The sequence below is a fragment of the Cornus florida genome, unplaced genomic scaffold (assembly GCF_030987335.1).
Source record: "Cornus florida cultivar Cherokee Brave unplaced genomic scaffold, ASM3098733v1 CherokeeBrave_3.0.0_Hap2_Chr11, whole genome shotgun sequence".
NCBI classification, from domain to species: Eukaryota; Viridiplantae; Streptophyta; class Magnoliopsida; order Cornales; family Cornaceae; genus Cornus; species Cornus florida.
This window is the reverse complement of record NW_026775581.1, coordinates 120,832,459-120,852,372: the sequence shown is the minus strand read 5'-3', so window position 1 is coordinate 120,852,372 and position 19,914 is coordinate 120,832,459. Positions and strand designations below refer to the sequence as shown.

General features: G+C 34.9%; 2 protein-coding genes, 1 long non-coding RNA gene, 1 other non-coding gene and 1 pseudogene across 4 annotated transcripts; 4 read left to right on the top strand and 1 right to left on the bottom strand.

Annotated features, from left to right (window-relative positions):
* Positions 1-3,562: 3,562 nt before the first annotated feature.
* On the top strand, positions 3,563-6,219 carry LOC132285455 (7-deoxyloganetin glucosyltransferase-like). Its single transcript, XM_059787650.1, has 2 exons — positions 3,563-4,254; positions 5,079-6,219. The coding sequence occupies exons 1-2, from the start codon at positions 3,750-3,752 to the stop codon at positions 6,032-6,034; spliced, it is 1,461 nt and encodes a 486-aa protein (XP_059643633.1). The 5' UTR covers positions 3,563-3,749; the 3' UTR covers positions 6,035-6,219.
* Positions 6,220-6,686: 467 nt separating this feature from the next.
* Positions 6,687-9,536, top strand: LOC132285456 (7-deoxyloganetin glucosyltransferase-like). The gene is made up of 2 exons (XM_059787651.1): positions 6,687-7,329; positions 8,337-9,536. The coding sequence occupies exons 1-2, from the start codon at positions 6,819-6,821 to the stop codon at positions 9,281-9,283; spliced, it is 1,458 nt and encodes a 485-aa protein (XP_059643634.1). The 5' UTR covers positions 6,687-6,818; the 3' UTR covers positions 9,284-9,536.
* A 2,803-nt stretch (positions 9,537-12,339) lies between these two features.
* Positions 12,340-16,204, top strand: LOC132285502 (7-deoxyloganetin glucosyltransferase-like; annotated as a pseudogene).
* An 88-nt stretch (positions 16,205-16,292) lies between these two features.
* LOC132285467 (uncharacterized) lies at positions 16,293-17,935 on the bottom strand. Its single transcript, XR_009472556.1, has 3 exons — positions 17,511-17,935; positions 17,277-17,389; positions 16,293-16,671 (listed from the first exon to the last, which is right to left on the bottom strand). It is a non-coding gene; the product is annotated as an uncharacterized LOC132285467 (long non-coding RNA).
* Positions 17,581-17,669, top strand: TRNAY-GUA (transfer RNA tyrosine (anticodon GUA)). Its single transcript is given in 2 exon segments — positions 17,581-17,617; positions 17,634-17,669. It is a non-coding gene; the product is annotated as a tRNA-Tyr (tRNA).
* Positions 17,936-19,914: the final 1,979 nt, after the last annotated feature.

The window sequence follows — 19,914 nt, the reverse complement described above, 5'->3', positions numbered from 1 at the left end:
TCGAGCTCGGCTCGATTGCTTAACGAACGAGCCCGAGCCGAGCCCAAGCTGTTTATGAACAGCTCGGTTCATTTGCAGCCCTAATTTTTTCTAGATTTCTTGTGCTAATGTCTAATATGGTCAGTGGTCTTCAATGGCGTGGTGAGGGAGCAGGAGGGACACGATATATATACGTGTGTGTGTGTGTGTGTGTGTGTGTGTGTGTGTGTGTGTGTGTGTATAGATAGTATATAATAATAATAATAATAAAGTATTTAGGTCATTTTACATAATAATAATATAATTGTAAATTTATAAAGTATTTAGGGATAGTTTAGTCTTTTTACCTAATTTTTAAGGTTAAAAAGTTTTTTGACAAAGTGAAAGAGTATTTAAGTCATTTTACATAGTTTCAGAGCTCGGACGCTAACGGTTGAGGTGTGAGTGTGAGTGAAAGACGGAACAAACATTTGTAGTGTGGGTACTGGGTGATAGTAATTTTCAAAAGATATTTCTAACTGATATTTGTCCAAACCTCAAGAGGTGTCACTGAAATTAATCATAATTTTTATTTTAAATAACTATATTATATATAATATTTAATTTTTTATCACATTTTTTCTTTTCAACTTCCTCTATTTAGATCTTATTTTTATTATATTTTAACTCTTTGAAGAATTAATTTTCTAAGATTTTGTTTGTAATTTATTAAAATTCATTATTAGTTTTTAAAACCTTTTGTGCTTAAAATTAATTTACAATTAAACTAATTCAAAATCATATTAAACTTTTAGTGTATAAATTAAACTGCAGAGATTAACTCGACTTTCTAAACTAGAGTAAGAATGTCAACTAGACACAAATTCTCCTTCACTTTCTCTAGGATTGATTACACTGACACTTCCAGGTTTGACCAAATATCACATTGAAACACCTTTCGAAAATAACTATTACTCACATTACAAACGTTTGATCCGTTTTTCACCCACACCTCATGCGTTACTATTCAATGGCGTCAGATCACTTTTTGCATGTAAAATGAAACTATTACCCTTTTGACTTTGTGTTGACTTGCTAAAAGATTGTCTCGTGTATAAAATTACTTAACTACCCCCCACATGACACCAAAATGCCTAAAAATTGACATGTCTCCCTCCTCTTTTTCTCTCACTAAGTGCGCGTGTGTATATATATATATATATATATATATATATATATATATATATATATATATATGTGATATATGCATATATACAGCAGTGTTCAGTTGCTCTCTGATGAGCAAGAAAAAGTATGCTCATTAATATAATTTTTGCACTATTTTAGGGAAGTGATATTATTTGAATTAGTTATTAAGTACAATTGAAGTAAAATTAATATAATAGGCAGTTTCATAAAATAAAATAAAAATAAAAAAACAAGTTTTGTTTGACATAGCCTTTTAAGATTTGGTTGAGTAACCGTGAATATATCTCTTCCATCGAAATCATATATGGTTTTTTTTTCTTTTTTTTTTTTTTAGAAGATAAAAATTGAGGAAGAGTATAACAAAAAAAAGTTTATTTTTTCTTTTTTTTTTTTTTGGCTAATCTTATTTTTCTCTATCAATTAAACACGTCTTCAAGAATTTATTACCTAATTAACACCACATGAAAACCTTTTTTTGAAAGAAAAAAGTTAAGGAAGAGTATAAGAAATTTATTTATTTTTTATTTTTTGCGTTTGTTAATCTTATTTTTCTTTATCAATTAATCACGTCTTCAAATCCTAAATGAATTAACTACATAATTAACACCACATGAATTTTTTTATTTTTATTTTTTTTATTTAAAGATAACAAGTTAAGGATGAGTATAAAAAACTATTTTTTTCCATGATATGGAGACATATTTAATTGATAGGGAAAAATAAGATTAACTAAAAAAATAACAAATAAATAAATAAATTTTTTCTTGTTATATTCTTCCTTAACTTCTCATCTTTCAAAAAAAAAAAAAAATTTGTATATGATTTCGATGAAAATAATATTCCTCTATTCACGTATAATCAATCAAATCTTAAAAAGTTGTATCAAACAAAATTGATTTATTTCTTTTTATGAAACTGACTACTATTGTCATTTTATCTTAATTGTAATTAATTACTAATTCAAATAATATCAGTCTCCTAAAATAGTGTACTACTATGCATATATATATCAGTTATGGTGTAACGAACTTGAACAAAGTTAATATGTCACATATAGGACGTTACAACGAACCATAATATATATATATATATATATATATATATAACTCTTTCCATCTCCTAGAATTATAGCAACCCAGCAACCAAAAATGAAAGGAAATTGAATTAGGCTAACTAATTAAAGTGGTAATTGCCATTGCATTTTCAATTTGATCACACTCAACCAAATAAAACTACAATTTCAAAATTAATTAAGGGGGGTTCTCTGTTGCTCCAAACCTCCAATAAGTTCTGTAGTATGAATTTAATTTTAAATATAATAATGCAGTAACTCCCAAAATAATTTCTATAATTGCAAATATGGTTATATATCATAATGAGAAGTCGCGTGTCACAGACATAAGCAAAAAAGGCATAAAACAATAAAGCTTCAGGAAGTAGCAGTTCAAAATTGGATGCTATACTAGAGTACAAATTGAATCCAAATTTATATGTATATTTTCATGATTTAAACCTATTTCATCAAAATCTTCTTGATACCTAGTATTTAAATCCAATTTTCTATATATATATATATATATATGAAGACAATGAAAAAGAGAACGGAAAGAAATCATGATCCGAGTAAACAATACCCAACTTTGTTTAATTGTTGACCTGGAATATTTAATAAAAAAAGATCTTTGTGACGAAGACAAAAATGTACAGAAGATCCAACAATGGGACCCACCACATCACTTGTGATAGGTAAGACCTCACGTAAGAGTAACAAATGAGGTGTAAAATGGCCATTTTAGTTATCTGAAATTTTGAAAAAACATTAAATTAAAAAATGACAAAAATGTAAAAAAAAAAAATCCTCAAAAGTGAAAAATAATCCCGGACCATTTCAGGCTACAAATCAGCCCATTATTTATATAAAAAGTTACAAAAAGTACCCTTTCAACCACCGGATCACATTTTTCAACGTTCAGAGGTCAAAATTATTAAAATACTCATACTTATTAATTAATATAAAAGTTAAAGTATAAAATATCATAAATATATAATACCCAAAATACCCTTAAAAAGTCATCTTGCAATTAATTAATAATTCAAAAAGATTTATGAGTTTGAGAGAGTGATATTTATTTTTAAAAAGAATTTGAGAGAGTAAGTAAAATTAACCTTATTTTTTTTATGTATTAGTGAGTTAATCATTTGGGAGTGTCACATCACTAATGAACGTGATGCCCAAGGTAACACAAAGAACGTGATGCCTAAGTCATACAAAAGTCATTAAAAAATCATTATTTGAATTCATTAAAGAAAAGGTTTAATAATGATTTCTTGGAAAGCATATGACTAAGATTTCTTTTATAGTGCCATTTTTACCCCATCACACAGTCCAACTTGTCCTCCCCTCTAATGGATGTCATAAAAAATTCAGATACAAATTCGACTTTCGCATCTTCGCTACTTAATTATAATTTTCAAGCATGCACGTGTAGGAGCTCATATATATCCACCTTTATATAATGATACAAATCACTCCTTGAAATTTTGTGGGGCAGCAAGCAAGCGCCCAAGTTAGAGAGAGAGAGATGGCAGTGAACCAGAAGCCTCACGCAGTTTGCTTCCCATACCCAGCACAAGGCCACATTGGGCCAATGCTAAAATTGGCAAAGATACTTCACCACAAAGGTTTCTATATAACCTTTGTCCACACAGAGTTCAACTATGCTCGTCTTCTTAGATCCAGAGGCCCCGACTCTCTCCGTGGCTTGCCCACCTTCCGTTTCGAAACCATTCCCGATGGACTCCCGCCACCGCAGAACCCCGACGCCACCCAAAACGTCACCGACCTCTGCATCTCCACCACCGAAAACTGTTTGGTCCCATTTCGCAATCTTTGCCATAGACTCAATTCTATGTCGGACGTACCCCCAGTGTCTTGCATTGTCCCCGATGGGACCATGACCTTCGCGCTTCAAGTAGCTGAAGAATTGGGAGTTCCTGGTGTGTTGTTCTGCACGAACAGCGCATACTGCTTTTTGTGCTATCTGCACTTTCCTGAACTCATTCGACGAGGTTTCACACCACTTAAAGGTATGATAGCGTGTGTGTGTGTGAAATGAAAATGTTATCCTATATGCACCAAAAAAAAAGAAATTTCCATGCTTTAAAGTATGGAATCTGATACCTTGAATTCGGATTGGATGATAACTAATTCAAACTTTTCTCTACCCAATTCTATGACATCATCCTCGAGTTCTTCTTTATTCATATCTGTAATGTGATTTTTTTTTGGTTCCAACACACTCCCATAAATACTCTTTGTAACAATCATTTGTAAAAAAATAATGAAAATAATTCATTTATTTGACATAAATGTAATGCACAAAACATTGTATTTTAATATGTTGCAAGTAGTTTATTATCAAAAGTGAGTTTTAAATAATTTGTTATATGTATTAATATTGGTAACAATTAGTTTTTTTATTGGTTACAAAATTTTGGCAGGAGAATTTGTATTTTAATGAGGAAAGACACTAATGTTAATTTAGTAATAAATGACTTTACTGAAAAAAAGAAAAAGAAAAAAAGTGACCATAATTCAGAGAATATATACTTATCTGGAAATATTTCAAATAAGTATAATTTCTTGTGGTATAAATTTCTTATAGAACGAACTTGTGTTTAAAGGTTAAAGATAGGACTAGCCGGTAACTTCTTCTTTTTTTGTTACTTTTATTAGGTCATGTACTCCATGGCCCCATGAATATAATCTGACAGCTAATATGCATTCACACAGAGTTACACAGGCTATATTCCTGTAAATATAATGGTGCTCTAGTCTCTAGAAAGTAAAAACCAAGTATGATTACAGCTTGTGTTCCAAATGTAAATTCTAATGACATATAGTTTTACAGATGCGAGTTACCTGACAAACGGATATTTAGACACCGTTATTGATTGGATCCCCGGAATCAAAAGTATCCGCCTACGAGATCTCCCGAGCCATATCCGGACAACCAACCCGAATGACCGCATGCTCGAATTTGGTAACGGTGAAATTTCAAAAACTCACAAAGCCTCCGCAATCATCTTGAACACATTTAATGCCTTGGAAAGCGATGTTTTGGAGTCACTTTCGTCGATTCTCAAACGTATCTACACAATTGGACCTCTTCAACTTCTTCTCGACCGGGTCACAGATGATGATACAAAGACAATCGGATCCAACCTCTGGAAAGAAGATCCAGGTTGTCTCGATTGGCTCCATTCACAAGAACCCGAATCAGTGGTTTACATAAACTTCGGGAGCATAACAGTTGTGACACCCAATCAGTTGTTTGAGTTTGCATGGGGACTTGCTAACAGCAAGCAAAAGTTCTTGTGGATCATCCGACCCGATCTTGTCACAGGTGACCCGCTAGTTCTGCCACCCGAGTTTTTGACAGAGACTAAAAACAGAGGTATGATAGCAAGCTGGTGTGACCAAGAACAAGTGCTGAAGCATCCCTCCATTGGAGGGTTTTTGACACACTGTGGGTGGAATTCTACTATTGAAAGCGTGAGTGCAGGAGTGCCGATGAGCTGTTGGCCCTTCATCGCGGATCAGCAGACGAATTGTATGAATATTTGCAGGGAGTGGGGTGTTGGCATTGAGATTGATAGTGATGTGAAGAGAGAGAAAGTGGAGAGGGTAGTGAGAGAGCTAATGGAGGGAGAGAAGGGTAAGGAGATGAAGAAGAGGGTGATGGAGTTGAAGAAGAAAGCTGAAGAGGCCACTAGTCCTAGCCAAGGCTCTTCTTTCTTGAATTTGAACAAAATGGTAGAGGAAGTGCTTCTGCTTCTGCCCCCTAACAAAGTATCCCAGGCTTAAATTTAGCAGCAATAATTAATTATGTGTTTGATAAATTTCCATTTAAGTTTTAGTTCTTATGTAACTTGTGATAAATTTCCATTTAAGTTCCAGTTCTTATGTAACTTGTAGTTGCATGTTTAATATATATCCTCCTTTTGCCAGTTAACAAAAATAAAAAACTAGATACCTAATAAGAAATGAAAGTTGACGACAATTCGATCACTAAATACACAAAAGACATCGGAGAGGATATATTTCATTTGTTCAATGAGAGGCCTTAAACAAACGTTGATACTGATGGGGAGTATAGCTGAGATAAACAGAGAAGTTGATACTAATTGAGACACTGGCTGACTAACCTAAGAAAATTGTACTGGTCCTGGAAACCACTATTGACCACCCCTTGAGTCCTATGGGCCAAGAGAAAATCTCAACTAATTGAGGAAAGGTACAAGCTCTGGGAAAGCGTGTGATCAGTTTTCAAGAAAGGACTAAAAATTCTTATAGTGCAATTTTTACCCCATCACACACAAGACGTCCACAAGTCGATCCAACTTGTCCTCCCTGGAATGACGTCCACAAGTCGATCCAACTTGTCCACAAGTCGTTTTAACTTTCCCTATAAATGTTGTCTCATGGATAGACCATTTCGATAAATGTGCAACTATGTCCTTACAATTAATCCGAACCTACTTTTCCTGCATAGTTTTGTACATCCACCTTTATAAATGATCCAAATCTCTCCTCCAAATTTGCTGTGAGGAGGAAAAAACCCAAGTTACAGAGAGAGAACTAGAGAGAGATGGCGGTGACCCAGAGGCCTCATGCAGTTTGCATTCCATACCCAGCACAAGGCCACATTGGGCCAATGCTAAAGTTGGCAAAGTTACTTCACCACAAAGGCTTCTACATAACCTTTGTCCACACACACTTCAACTACGCTCGTCTTCTCAAGTCCAGAGGCCCCCACTCTCTCTGTGGCTCGCCAACCTTCCGCTTCGAAACCATTCCCGATGGCCTCCCGCCACCGCAGAACCCAGACGCCACACAAGACATCGTCGACCTCTCCATCTCCACCGCCAAAAACTGCTTGGTACCATTTCGTAATCTTTGTAATAGACTCAATTCTATGTCATCGTCGGACATACCTCCAGTGTCTTGCATTGTCCCCGATGGGTCCATGAGCTTCGCACTTCAAGTAGCAGAAGAATTGGGAGTTCCTGGAGTGTTGTTCTGGACGGTGAGTGCATACTGCTTTTTGTGCTATCTACACTTCCCTGAACTCATTCAACGAGGTTTCACACCACTTAAAGGTACGTATGTGTGTGAGTGTGTGTGTGTCTATATATATATTATATGAAATGAAAATGCTGTCTTATGCAATTTTTATAACTTGAAATTTTTTATCAGTTTAAGCACAAGAGTGTGCACTCCCTGAACTCATCCATACTGTTCTAATTTCTAACTATAGTAGTTGCCTAGACAGTATAGGTAAGGCAGAAAATTAGACTGACTTTGTGTCTTCGTTGAATTAAAAAAAAAAATTCTCGCAACATATATTCTTTTGGTGAATTGTCTGCCAGTTTATTGTAACTTCACAAGTGAAGATTGATTCAATGCACGAGAGATGCTAGGATCGCTCGACTAACAGTAAGGGATGAGTGTGAGATGATCCTTACGGTCCTCCCCTGGCATTGAATAAGATTTTAATTCTCCGACTGGTAAAAACATATAATTACAAGAATAGTAAGGGCATGTGATGGTTTTTATTAGGTCAGACTGCTGGGGAGTGGGGACCTCATCAATTTAATCTGACAGCTTAAATGTATCACACACAGAGGACCACACACTACACAGAAGAAACTGTACATCAACATAAGGCCCAATTGAACACTGGGCCAGATCCAAACATTACATGAAACCCACCCATTACAAAACTCCCACCCCAGCGACCTCAAGCTTCGTCTCTAACACTAGGAGGAATACAGCTCTGGTTGCCATCCAGAGCACCATTCATCTGGGTCTTGGTTTGATCATCGTTAAGAATGAAGGTAGGAGGAAGATTCCATTCCAGCATTACCCTTCTAGTCGCTGCCGAGTCCTTCCATTGCGTAGTTCCCAGTTTTCCTTTAATTGTTTCCAAGATGTAATTCATGACCTAGTTAGCATGCGTTTCTTTTCCCTTGATTCTTATATTTATTATTTTGATTTAAACTTTTAATCATAGTTTCCTCCCGCTAAAATGAATTTGGCCACGGGTGGCAATTATGAACCTGGTCTGTGGCTCAAATGTAAATTCTAATAATATTTAGTTTTACAGATGCAAGTTATCTAACAAATGGGTATTTAGACACGGTTATTGATTGGATCCCTGGAATCAAAAGTATCCGTTTACGAGAACTCCCGACCTTTCTCCGAACAACCGACCCAAATGATCGCATGCTCGAATTTGCCAAGGGTGAAATTCCACACTCTCACAAAGCCTCCGCTGTCATCTTGAACACATTTGATGCCTTGGAAAGCGATGTTTTGGAGTCACTTTCGTCCATTCTCAAACGTATCTACACAATTGGACCTCTACAACTTCTTCTCAACCGGGTCTCAGACGATGATACGAAGGCAATCGGATCCAACCTCTGGAAAGAAGATCCGGTTTGTCTCGAATGGCTCCATTCACAAGAACCTGAATCAGTAGTTTACATAAACTTCGGAAGCATAACAATCATGACACCCAATCAGTTGGTTGAGTTTGCATGGGGACTTGCTCAAAGCATGCAAAAGTTCTTGTGGATCATCCGACCAGATCTCGTCACGGGTGACCTAGTTTTTCCACCTGAATTTGTGACACAGACTGAAGATAGAGGCTTGTTAGCAAGCTGGTGTGACCAAGAGCAAGTGCTGAACCATCCCTCCATTGGAGGGTTTTTAACACATTGTGGGTGGAATTCTACGATCGAAAGCGTGAGTGCAGGAGTGCCGATGAGCTGTTGGCCCTTCTTCGCGGATCAACAGACGAATTGTATGCGCATTTGCACGCAGTGGGATGTTGGCATTGAGATTGATAGTGATGTGAAGAGAGAGGAAGTGGAGAGGTTAGTTAGAGAGTTAATGGAGGGAGAGAAGGGTAAGGAGATGAAGAAGAGGGTGATGGACTTGAAGAAGAAAGCTGAGGAGGCCACTAGTCCTAGCGGAGGCTCTTCTGTCTTGAATTTGGACAAAATGCTAGAGGAAGTGCTTCTGTTCCCTCACAAAGTATCCTTGGCTTAGATTTAGCAGCTATATATAATTATGTGGGGTTTGATAAATTTCCATTTCAGTTTCAGTTTTTATGTCACTTGGGAGTGTTCTGTCACTCACCTAGTTGAACAATGCAACAATTCTCAGTTATGATTTCAGGTGGAATTCTATTGCATCCATTCAAAGTTTCAGATATGTTTCAATAATTTGTTGCATATTATAGGACAATTTTTCAATAATTAGTCACACATTCATGCTCTAATGCAAGGATGATGATGGTGATACTCATGCAATAATGCCTGATTGCCTATCCATAAACCATTTAAAACTCTATTTTTATTTTTTATTTTTTTATATCGATAAGACATTTATTTAATCGCATGCATAGCAAAAGACTAGACTAACTTTTAAATACTGCACTAGCAGCAGTACAACCAAAAAGATGGGCCTACAGTACACAAGCTTCACGACTAAAACAGAACCAGTAGGCCTGGCTACAATGGTTCAAACACGGGACCAACCGTCCCAATAACATGTACAGAGTCTACAGAACACAATGTATAGAATAGATAGACCTAATCTGACTCGGTAATGATACCAAACGTAGCCAAACCCAAAGCTAAGATTAAAGGATTTAGAAATAAATAAATAAAATGCATGATTTCTTGTAATTTTAAGCCAGAAATGCGTGACTTTACAGCTAAAACAAAAGCAGGAAATTGGCTTAAAATGCGTGACTTTACAGCTAAAACAAAAGCAGGAAATTATCGAAATGAATTATTTCATACTTTCATTAAAAATCATGTCAATGCAAACACCTCCATTGGGAGATAAGGTGTGACACTCAATTGATGTAGCTCCACCATATGGTAAGATAGGGACCTGCTAATCAAATTAGAGGAAAGAAGAAAAAAGAAAAAGTAAAATAGATGAAAATTAGTTTGGTACTCACTTATGATATATTTGAGATGACCAGAATTAATCTTTATAATAAACTGCTCAAGTACAGCAAGCAAAGCAGTTGGATAATCAAATTTGATTCTCTTCATTTTAAAATCCAGATTACTTACTACATGAAAAGATATTATCCCAAAATCAATACTCGATGCATATATAAATGGGAAAGCAGTTCCCAATTCAAAAGGAATATCGATATTTTAAAAACCATATGAAATAATAAGGGCCTGGTAACTTTAATATGATTATCAGAATCAAAAAGTTCAATTTGTTAAGCAAAGTATCATAGTGAATTTCTAAATTGTCAAAACTGTTAGATATCTGATGAAACAGTAAGACGTCAAGAGTAAGTTGAGGAGTAATCAAAAGCAACATATGCAAATGCAAAACTAGAGAAATCAAATGATATTAAGTGGTTCAGCCACTAGGGCCTACGTTCACGGAGAAGAGGGGGATTCTTCTTATTCAGTATGTCTCAGTGAAGATCACAGCAGCACAATAAATAGTTTATTGTTCTAATTAAGGAAAATCCTCAATTAAGGAAAATCAGTGGTATCACGAGTTAAGGAAATTACCATCAATCACCATATCAACCCATAAATAAAACAAATCCCATAAATCTCTCTTCTCCACCAACAGAAGTTGATCTGATTGTATGAAGAAATAAAGACATGTTTTCTTCAAATAATAAAATGATAAGTAATGTTGCATTGGTCATTGGTGACAAGCGGAGGCATGGAACTAAGCATTATAGTAAAAAGACATCCAGCATGAAAAATTGAAAATAGATTGCTTGATCATTTTTATTATTTGTTATTAGAGTTGGATTTGGAGGCCGGTCTAATAGAATGTTAGATTATGACGTTGAAGTATAATAAGATAAAAAATATACATATACAATATTTTTTTTTAATCATAATATATAATGAAATAAGAACTTAATATTGATTAATAATATTTTTGCTTATTATATTTACAATTGTTCTTGACAAATTTTTATATTAAGCAAAATTTTCATATAAATTTAATAGAAATTTTCATAAATTTAAATAACACAATTATACAATTGTTCTTTTTTACTGAACAAATTATGCTTTGTAGGATGTATATATTTCATTTTGCAAGAAAGGAATCATCGTAGATCATCTTTGTCCATGGAATCGAAGAAGAAACAAATCTTCAAAGCTATTTGAAATTGCCTTCTTTCGATCCGTTTGGTGTGCCTAATCACGATTTGGATCTTCCTCGATCCGTCTAAATAACCGAAACATCAATAGGTTCTTCCTCGATCCGTTTGGTGTGCCTACTGATCACGATTTAGAAATGAGAGCTCTGTTCCAGAATATGTCTCTGTGTTTGCTGGCTTGCCCCAACTTTTTTAATTTTCAGTTGGTTCTCAACGGTAGTTTGTCTAATTTGGCTTGGGCAGATTGGTATGGGTTTCATTATGTATTCTCAAAGGGACAATACTTGGTCCTGCCCTTTCAGGACGAATTTTGTCTCCAAGGTGACATGGACCAATAAACATTCGACACCTATTCATCTTGACTAATCATGCAAAAGTTGATACTGATTGAGACACTGGACCACCCCCAAGGAAATTCTATTGGTCCTAGCTCACACAGAGAACGTGAAAATTTATTAATTTTCATGGTGAAAAGAAGCATAGAGATATGATCAATTTGCAAGAAAGGGCTAAAATTTCTAAGAGTGTCCTTATTAGCCGAATAGTTATTGGGTTTGCCCGGCGCACTGTGTACCGAGTTCATCTGAGCTGTACGTGCACAACACACGCCTGCGAGTGCATAACACTTACGGCTCAGATGAGCCTGATGCACGATACACCGGGCACCCCCAATACCTTCCTCCTTATTAGCCCTTAGCACACACAAGACGTCTAAGTCCAACTTGTCCTCCCTTGAATGGTAATCACAGAAAAATCAGAATAGGATTGTTTCTAGCCAGAGCTCAACCTGCATATATTCAAAAAAACTGTACAAGAGATGGGCCTTAAAAAATTGGACAATGTGCAATAATGGATTGGACATGTTGCCATCGTGTCCCTACAATTAATTCGACCTTTCATTACTTACTTTTCATGCATGAACATAAAATTTTATACATCCACTTTTACATATTGATACAAATTTCTCCCCCTTGAAATTTGCAGTGACGAGGCAATTCAGTACCCAAGTGAGAGAGAGATGGCAAAGACCCAGAGGCTTCACGCAGTTTGCATACCATACCCTGCACAAGGCCATATTGGGCCAATGCTAAAGTTGGCAAAGCTACTTCACCACAAAGGCTTCTATATAACCTTTGTTCACACAGAGTTCAACTATGCTCGTCTTCTCAAGTCTAGAGGCCCCCAATCTCTCCGTGGCTCACCAACCTTCCGCTTCGAAACTATTCCAGATGGGCTTCCACCACCACAGAACCCCGACGCCACCTAAGATGTCATTGAGCTCTGCATATCCACCGCCAAAAACTGCTTGGTCCCATTTCGTAAACTTTGCAATGACTCAATTCTATGTCGTCGTCAGACGTACCTCCTGTGTCTTGCATCATCCCCGATGGGACCATGAGCTTCGCGCTTCAAGTAGCTGAAGAATTGGGAGTTCCCGGTGTGTTGTTCTGGACGGTCAGTGCATACCGCATGTTGTGTTATCTGCATTTCCCTGAACTCATTCAACGAGGTTTCACACCACTTAAAGGTATTATTCTCTCTCTCTCTCTCTCTCTATATATATATATATGAAATGAATTTGCTATCCTATATATTCGATATTTATAAATTGGAAAAATTTCTCAGTTTAGTCCAAGGTCGTGCAATCTCTTGGGGGAATGTTTTATAAGGACAATTTTGAGATCCATACAATCCTAACTGTCCTATAAGTGCCCTAACTGATAGAAAAATAAAATTACAAGTATAGTATGGGCATTTGTTGAGCACAAGGCTTTGCAGTCTTTGATTACATGAAAGTGGCACACATGTTAATCCCACTTTCATGTAATCTTTGGCTTTGCTGCCTTATGCCTAACAATTCGGTGTGTTTTTTTAACTTTAAATATCATTTTTCATATTGAGGAAAATGATTAGAGTGAATTGTTTAAATTAAAGAAAAAATTATTGGTCATTTAATGCACAATATAAGGAAGTGTGGCACTCTACTTGCTTGTATAGTGCAAACATGATCAATCAAAATTATTCGGTCAAACAATTTACTATAATACTTCCTCCTAAAAATAACTGCTCTAATCGGACAGCTATATGCATATATGTAGATTTTGGTTTCTTAGTTTTATGTTATTTTGGTGTTGCAAACAAAAAAAGAAAAAGTATATGTGTATTAAATGTAAGATTTGTGTGGGAGAGTGGAGGACCACAATTCAACGAATTGTCACACGAGTACGTACCATCCCTATCTATGGTAATGACGTAGCACTAAGTCACTAACCAATGGCAGAACTACATAGTCCTTTTTATCAATTCAAAGTTAAAAGTCCCATTTTGAAAGAATGAAGAAGAAAAAAATAAAAAAAATAAACAAAAGTCACATTCCTTTTCTCAGGACCGTCACCAAGGTCCCAGCCAATCAAATGCATTTATTAGGCCTCCCAAAAAAAAATTATTCCCTTATATTTAGACCTCATCTAATGGCATGTATTGATGTGAGTGGTACAATTTAATTCATCATATTTTCATTGGATAAGTGGTATTCTACACCTAAATTTTCTCCACTTCTCCTCTTTTCTATTTTTTTAAATCTTTTTTTACTTGTATTAAACTCTTAATTTTTATTTATTTATTTTATCCTTATCCCTCACTATCCTCATTCCAGACTAATTATCTTATATTCCTAACCAATTCCATGTATTAATAGTAGTCCCTACAATTTAATTTCTATTTAAAGGATAATTGGTATTGAAAAGTGATAAAACAATTCATCTACCCCTGCCTTTTCAAATTATATTGAGCTGGCCCTGCCTTTTCTTTCCGAGAGGACTCCAAAATATTTTTTTTAAACCCAAAATTCAAACAAACCACACATCCATAATATATTGCCCCTAATAAGGCTCCAAGCCTCCAACACTCTACCTCCCCTTTGGGGAAGGGGAGGAGAAATTATATGATATCTAAAAGCCACTGATTTTTAATTTTTTTAACATCATTACCCATCCCACATTTCTAGATACAGAAAGGACCCCTCAATATTTAAATTTTTTTTTAACATCATTGGTGTTGGGAGATTTTGACATCTACAATAGGGTCACATGTGAGTGATCAGTAAAATTAAATTTGTTTTTGATTAATTAATTTATTTTCCGATTGTCTTTGATTATTACTTGATTATTCAAGAACTAATTAAAGAGGTTAATTAATATTTAAATTATTTTAGCAAATTTGTGAAACTTTTGATTAGTAAAAAATAAAAAGAAAATTATTAATTAAAAGATTAATGGATCCATATATTATTTTATTTAAAATTTTAGTCCACAAAATTCTATTGCTATTTTGGATTTAAGTAAATTATGTTATTTTATTATTCATCCATTAAATATGAATTCTTAATTAGATTTAATTATATAAATTCATTTTTTTAACTGTAATTTAAATATATTAATATAAAATTTTTTATTTTATATTTATTATTTTTGTTTAATTTTTTAAATGATATTTTTGTCAAAGGTTGCCACCATTGAAATGAATTTCTGGCATGGCCACTGTTGTCTCTAATTGAATATAGTCTGTGGCTCAAATATAAATTTTAATACTTTTAAGTTTCACAGATGTGAAATACCTAACAAACGGGTATTTAGACACCGTTATTGATTGGATCCCCGGAATCAAAAGTATCCATCTCCGAGAACTCCCAACCCTTATCCGAACAACCGACCCTAATGATTGAATGCTTGAATTTGCCAAGGGTGAAATTCCACAATCTCACAAAGCCTCGGCTGTCATATTGAACACATTTGATGCCTTGGAAAGAGATGTTTTGGAGTCACTTTCGTCCATTCTCAAACATGTCTACACAATCAAACCTCTTCAACTTCTTCTCAACCGGGTCTCAAACGATGATACGAAGCCAATCGGATCCAACCTGTGGAAGGAAGATCCGGCAAATGGCTCCATTCACAAGAACCTGAATCAGTAGTTTACACAAACTTCGGAAGCATAACAATCGTGACACCCAGTTGGTTGAGTTTGCATGGGGACTTGCTAAAAGCATGCAAAAGTTCTTATGGATCATCAGACCCGATCTCGTCACGGGTGACCCGCTAGTTATTCCACCCGAGTTTGTGACAGAAACTAAAGACAGAAGCCTGTTAGCAAGCTGGTGCGACCAAGAACAAGTGCTGAACCATCCCTCCAATGGAGGGTTTTTAACACAGTGTGGGTGGAATTCTCCGATCGAAAGCATGGGTGCAGGAGTGCCGATGAGCTGTTGGCTCTTCTTCGCGGATCAACAGACAAATTGCATGTGTATTAGCACGCAGTGGGGTGTTGGCAATGAGATTGATAATGATGTGAAGAGAGTGGAGGTGGAAAGGGAAGTTAGTGGAGGGAGAGAAGGGTAAGGAGATGAAGAAGAGGGTGATGGAGTTGAAGAAGAAAGCTGAGGAGGCCACTAGTTCTAGTGGAGGCTCTTCTTACTTGAATTTGGACAAAATGTTAAAGGAAGTGCTTCTGTCCCCTCACAAAGTATCCTTAGCTTAGATTTAGCAGCTATATATAATTAATTATGTGGGATTTGATAAATTTCCATTTAAGTTACAGTTTTTATGTCACTTGAGTGAGTATATATTCTGTCACTCAACTAGTTGAACAATGCAACAATTCTCTATAAAACTTGTAGCTGCATGTTTAGTCTATGCCACTGTTTGCACTTTAGTCATGTTGACTTCAGGTGTAATTGTATTGCATTCATTCAAAGGTTCAGAGATTTTTCAATAATTAGTCACATATTCATGCAATAAGGCAAGGATGGTGATGGTGATGGTGATGGTGATGGTGATGGTGATACTCATGCTATAATGACCGATTGCCTGTCCATAAACTATTTAAAACTCTATTTTATTTTTCATTAACATCGATAAGACATTACATACAAAGATGGGCCTACAGTACACAAACTTCGCCACTAAAACAGAACCAGTAGGCCTGGCTACAATTGTTCAAACACGGGACCAACTGTCCCAATAAGGTGTACAAGGTCTACAGAACAAAATGTATAGATAGACTTAATACGACTTGGTAATTATACCAAACATAGCCAAACCCCACACTACGATTAAAATATTTTAAAATCAAATAAATAAAATACCTGATTTCTTGAAATTTATGCCAGAAATGTGTGACTTGACAGCTAAAACAAATGCAGGAAATTATTGAAATGAATTCTCTCATACCTTCATTAAAAGTCATGTAGCTCCACCATATATAGTACGATATGAACCTACTAATCAAAATTACAGGAAAAAGAAAAAGAAAAAGTAAGACAAATGAAAACTCAGTCTAGTACTCACTTAAGATATATTTGAGATTACCAGAATTAATCTTTAGAATAACCAGCTCAAGTACAGCAAGCAAATTTATCAGTTTGAATTAAAATAAAATTTGATTCTCTTCATTTTAAAGTCTAGACTACTGACTACAATTAAAATAAAATTTGATTCTCTTCATTTTAAAGTCTAGACTACTGACTACAATTAAAATAAAATTTGATTCTCTTCATTTTAAAGTCTAGACTACTGACTACATGAAAACCAGTCCGTGCTGAATATTATCCCATAAATCAAGTCTCGATGCATATCAATATTTTAAAAACCAAAAGACGTCAAGAGCAAGTTGAGGAGTAATCAATCAAAAGCAACATACGCAAATGCAAAACTAGAGAAAGCAAATGGTAAACAAGTATCTCTCATCATAATCCACTGTCACATTCTCCTAAAGGTAATAAACTTAACATAAAGATCACAAAAAAAAAAAAAAAAAAATGAAAAATATACCCAGAAATTACGAAAACTTATATATTTAAATTAAATGCTTGAGATGTCATACTTGGACATATGCCCTTCAATTCATCGATCAATAAGCTCCTGGACATTCTTGTGATCAGAACAGAACCACTCACCAAATAGTCGGTACTACCTTTGCCCCCAAAGCTAGCTTGTCTGAAAAGAATCCAACAAAATTAATCACCATCCCGATATCATTAAACAATCTTAAATTAAAATAATTAATCCATTAAACTCCGTGGGGAAGGGAAAAATATATTTCAAAAATTAAACTTACTCGGATCGATAAGGATTAGGGTTATTCTGGGTTGGGGATTATTCTTCCGAGCTCTAGCTTCAAACAAGAACCGACCTTAGCTCAGTTGGTAGAGCGAAGGACTGTAGTTGGTGATTATCAGACATCCTTAGGTCGCTTGTTCGAATCCGGCAGGTCGGATCTTTTTTCCTATTGAAATTTTTTCCCTTTTATTACCAATTTACCACCTAATGGTTTTACTATGTAAATTAGTAAAATTCTAAAATAGTCTTTTAATAATCAATGTTTCGTATTAAAATTCCTTCCTTATCTTTAATAATCAATGTTTTATTAAATTAGTTTTTTTTTTTAAATTTATTTTGTCTTAAAGTTATTTTTAATTTTTCAGTTTTCAAAATGTCTTTATTTATACAATTTGAAAAATTTATGGTATTTTTTTTTTAATTGCTCAGTCCAGTATATAGGCTAGAGGTGGAGCCAAGAGGGCCAGACGAGATCAGAAGCCAATAAATAGGAGGCCCATTTACTAAGAAGGTGTGGGCTGGCCTGTTACATAACCAGATTGGGCTTTCATGATTTGTTGATGTGTTGAATGTCCCAACCTTTAGGCTACCACTGTCATGCTATAAATAGATTTTAACTTTTTAGTTTACTCTAATATTTCAAAATTTTCAACTAACATTGCTCTTTTCTTCTAAAATAATGTGAATTCAAATAATATAAATAAAATAGACACTACATGATTCACTTGAGTTTATAATCAACGTCATGCCATGCAACCCTTCCCACTATTGTTATGATGTAAAATGACTATAAATAAAATTATTTAGGCATGAATTCAAACATTCTTTTTATAAATATTTCATTTTCATAATTCATTTACTTCACATTATTTTATTTAATCTTATTGCCAATTTAATCTACACAATTTTATATTTGTGCTTGATTTACCTCTCAGCAGTGTAGATTTAGATGAAAAGATTTTCATGTAATAATCGGACGAGAACGCGTTAGGTTTTTATCATCAATTATTCAAACAAACGTGACAATATATCAATTATAAATTAAGCAACTCGAATTAAAATAGTCGAGTGAAAATTGAATTGATACTGGATTCCATCGAGGTAACATAATTAGTCCGCGAATAGAATTATTTCCTACGTACCATCTTTACACACGTTTTATGTTTTGATTTTGGTATTTTTATAATCTGACATAAATATCCATTGTCAAATTGTAATATATACAACATTCACATTTAAGTTCTTGCATTTAACAAATAATTTTAATGAATTTAGTGCTAAAAAATAAGACAATATCAAACAAGTTTTCAAATTAATATATTTAGCACTTAAAATTTGTGCGCTTAAATTTCAGTGCTTACAATTATTTTCAGTGCTTAATTTATAGTCTTATCAAATAGCACTTTAGTCCCCGTATTTTTTCAGTCCAAGTATATATATTTGATTTTAAATGGAAGTCAGGCAATTAAATTGATTTATAATTAGAAGTAGTTCTGAAAATCATATACGAGGTGGGATTCAAGTGTCATAAAAAGTTTTTTTTTTAAATTTGTTGAGAGCAGTTTCGAATTTATATGCTATGTTTGGGGTGCAGGAATAGAATGGAATACAAGTGGTAATGAAATGAGAATGGAATGAAATGGTCATTCTCATTCTATTATTTGGTTGTAAATATGAAATGTATAGGAATGAAATGATAATAATCATTCTAGTGTTTGATTGGACCAATTTAAAATTTAGAATGGAATAAATTTCTAATAGAATTCTCAAAAATATCCCTTTTAGTAACAAATAAATTAAGTTAATAAAATGACATCCTCTAATAATTTTTTAAAAATAAATGGTGGCAATGGCGGTGGTGGATAGTGGTGTAGGTGGTGGCGTCGGAAAGCGGTAGTGGTGGCAATGGTGGAAAATGCATGGCTGCATCGGTGGTGGTGGAAGGTGATAGTGGTGTTGATGGAAAGTGGTGGCAGTAGTGTGGTGGAAGGAGATAGTGGTGCAATTATGGTGGTGGTTGAAGGAAGTGGAGATGGCGTTGGTGGTGGTGGTGGAAAGTAGTGACGATGGTGGTGGTGAAAGGCGGTGGCGGTAACGGTGGTGGTGGTGAAAGGTGGTGGCAGAGGTGGAAGGTGGCGGTGGTGGTGATGGAAGACGATAACGGTGGTTGCGGCGGTGGTGATGAAATGTGGTGGAAAGCGATGACAGTGGTGGTGACGGGGGTGGTAGAAGGCGGTGGCGGTGATGGTGGTGGTGGTAGTGGAAGGCGGCAGTGGTGATGTAGGTGTAATACCCCTATTTTCCAAAAGGATAAAATTAAAATTTAACGTTTATTTTTGTGCATTTTTAATTAATTTTTGTGTCTATTTGCTTATGTGTTTAATTGTTTTATTTCTATTTGA

Excerpts from the sequence above, each read along its gene's own strand:
- LOC132285455 (XM_059787650.1), top strand. The coding sequence starts at position 3,750 with ATGGCAGTGAACCAGAAGCCTCACGCAGTTTGCTTCCCATACCCAGCA. Across the intron at positions 4,255-5,078 it reads AGGTTTCACACCACTTAAAG|ATGCGAGTTACCTGACAAAC; the intron begins GTATGATAGCGT and ends ATAGTTTTACAG.
- LOC132285456 (XM_059787651.1), top strand. The coding sequence starts at position 6,819 with ATGGCGGTGACCCAGAGGCCTCATGCAGTTTGCATTCCATACCCAGCA. Across the intron at positions 7,330-8,336 it reads AGGTTTCACACCACTTAAAG|ATGCAAGTTATCTAACAAAT; the intron begins GTACGTATGTGT and ends TTAGTTTTACAG.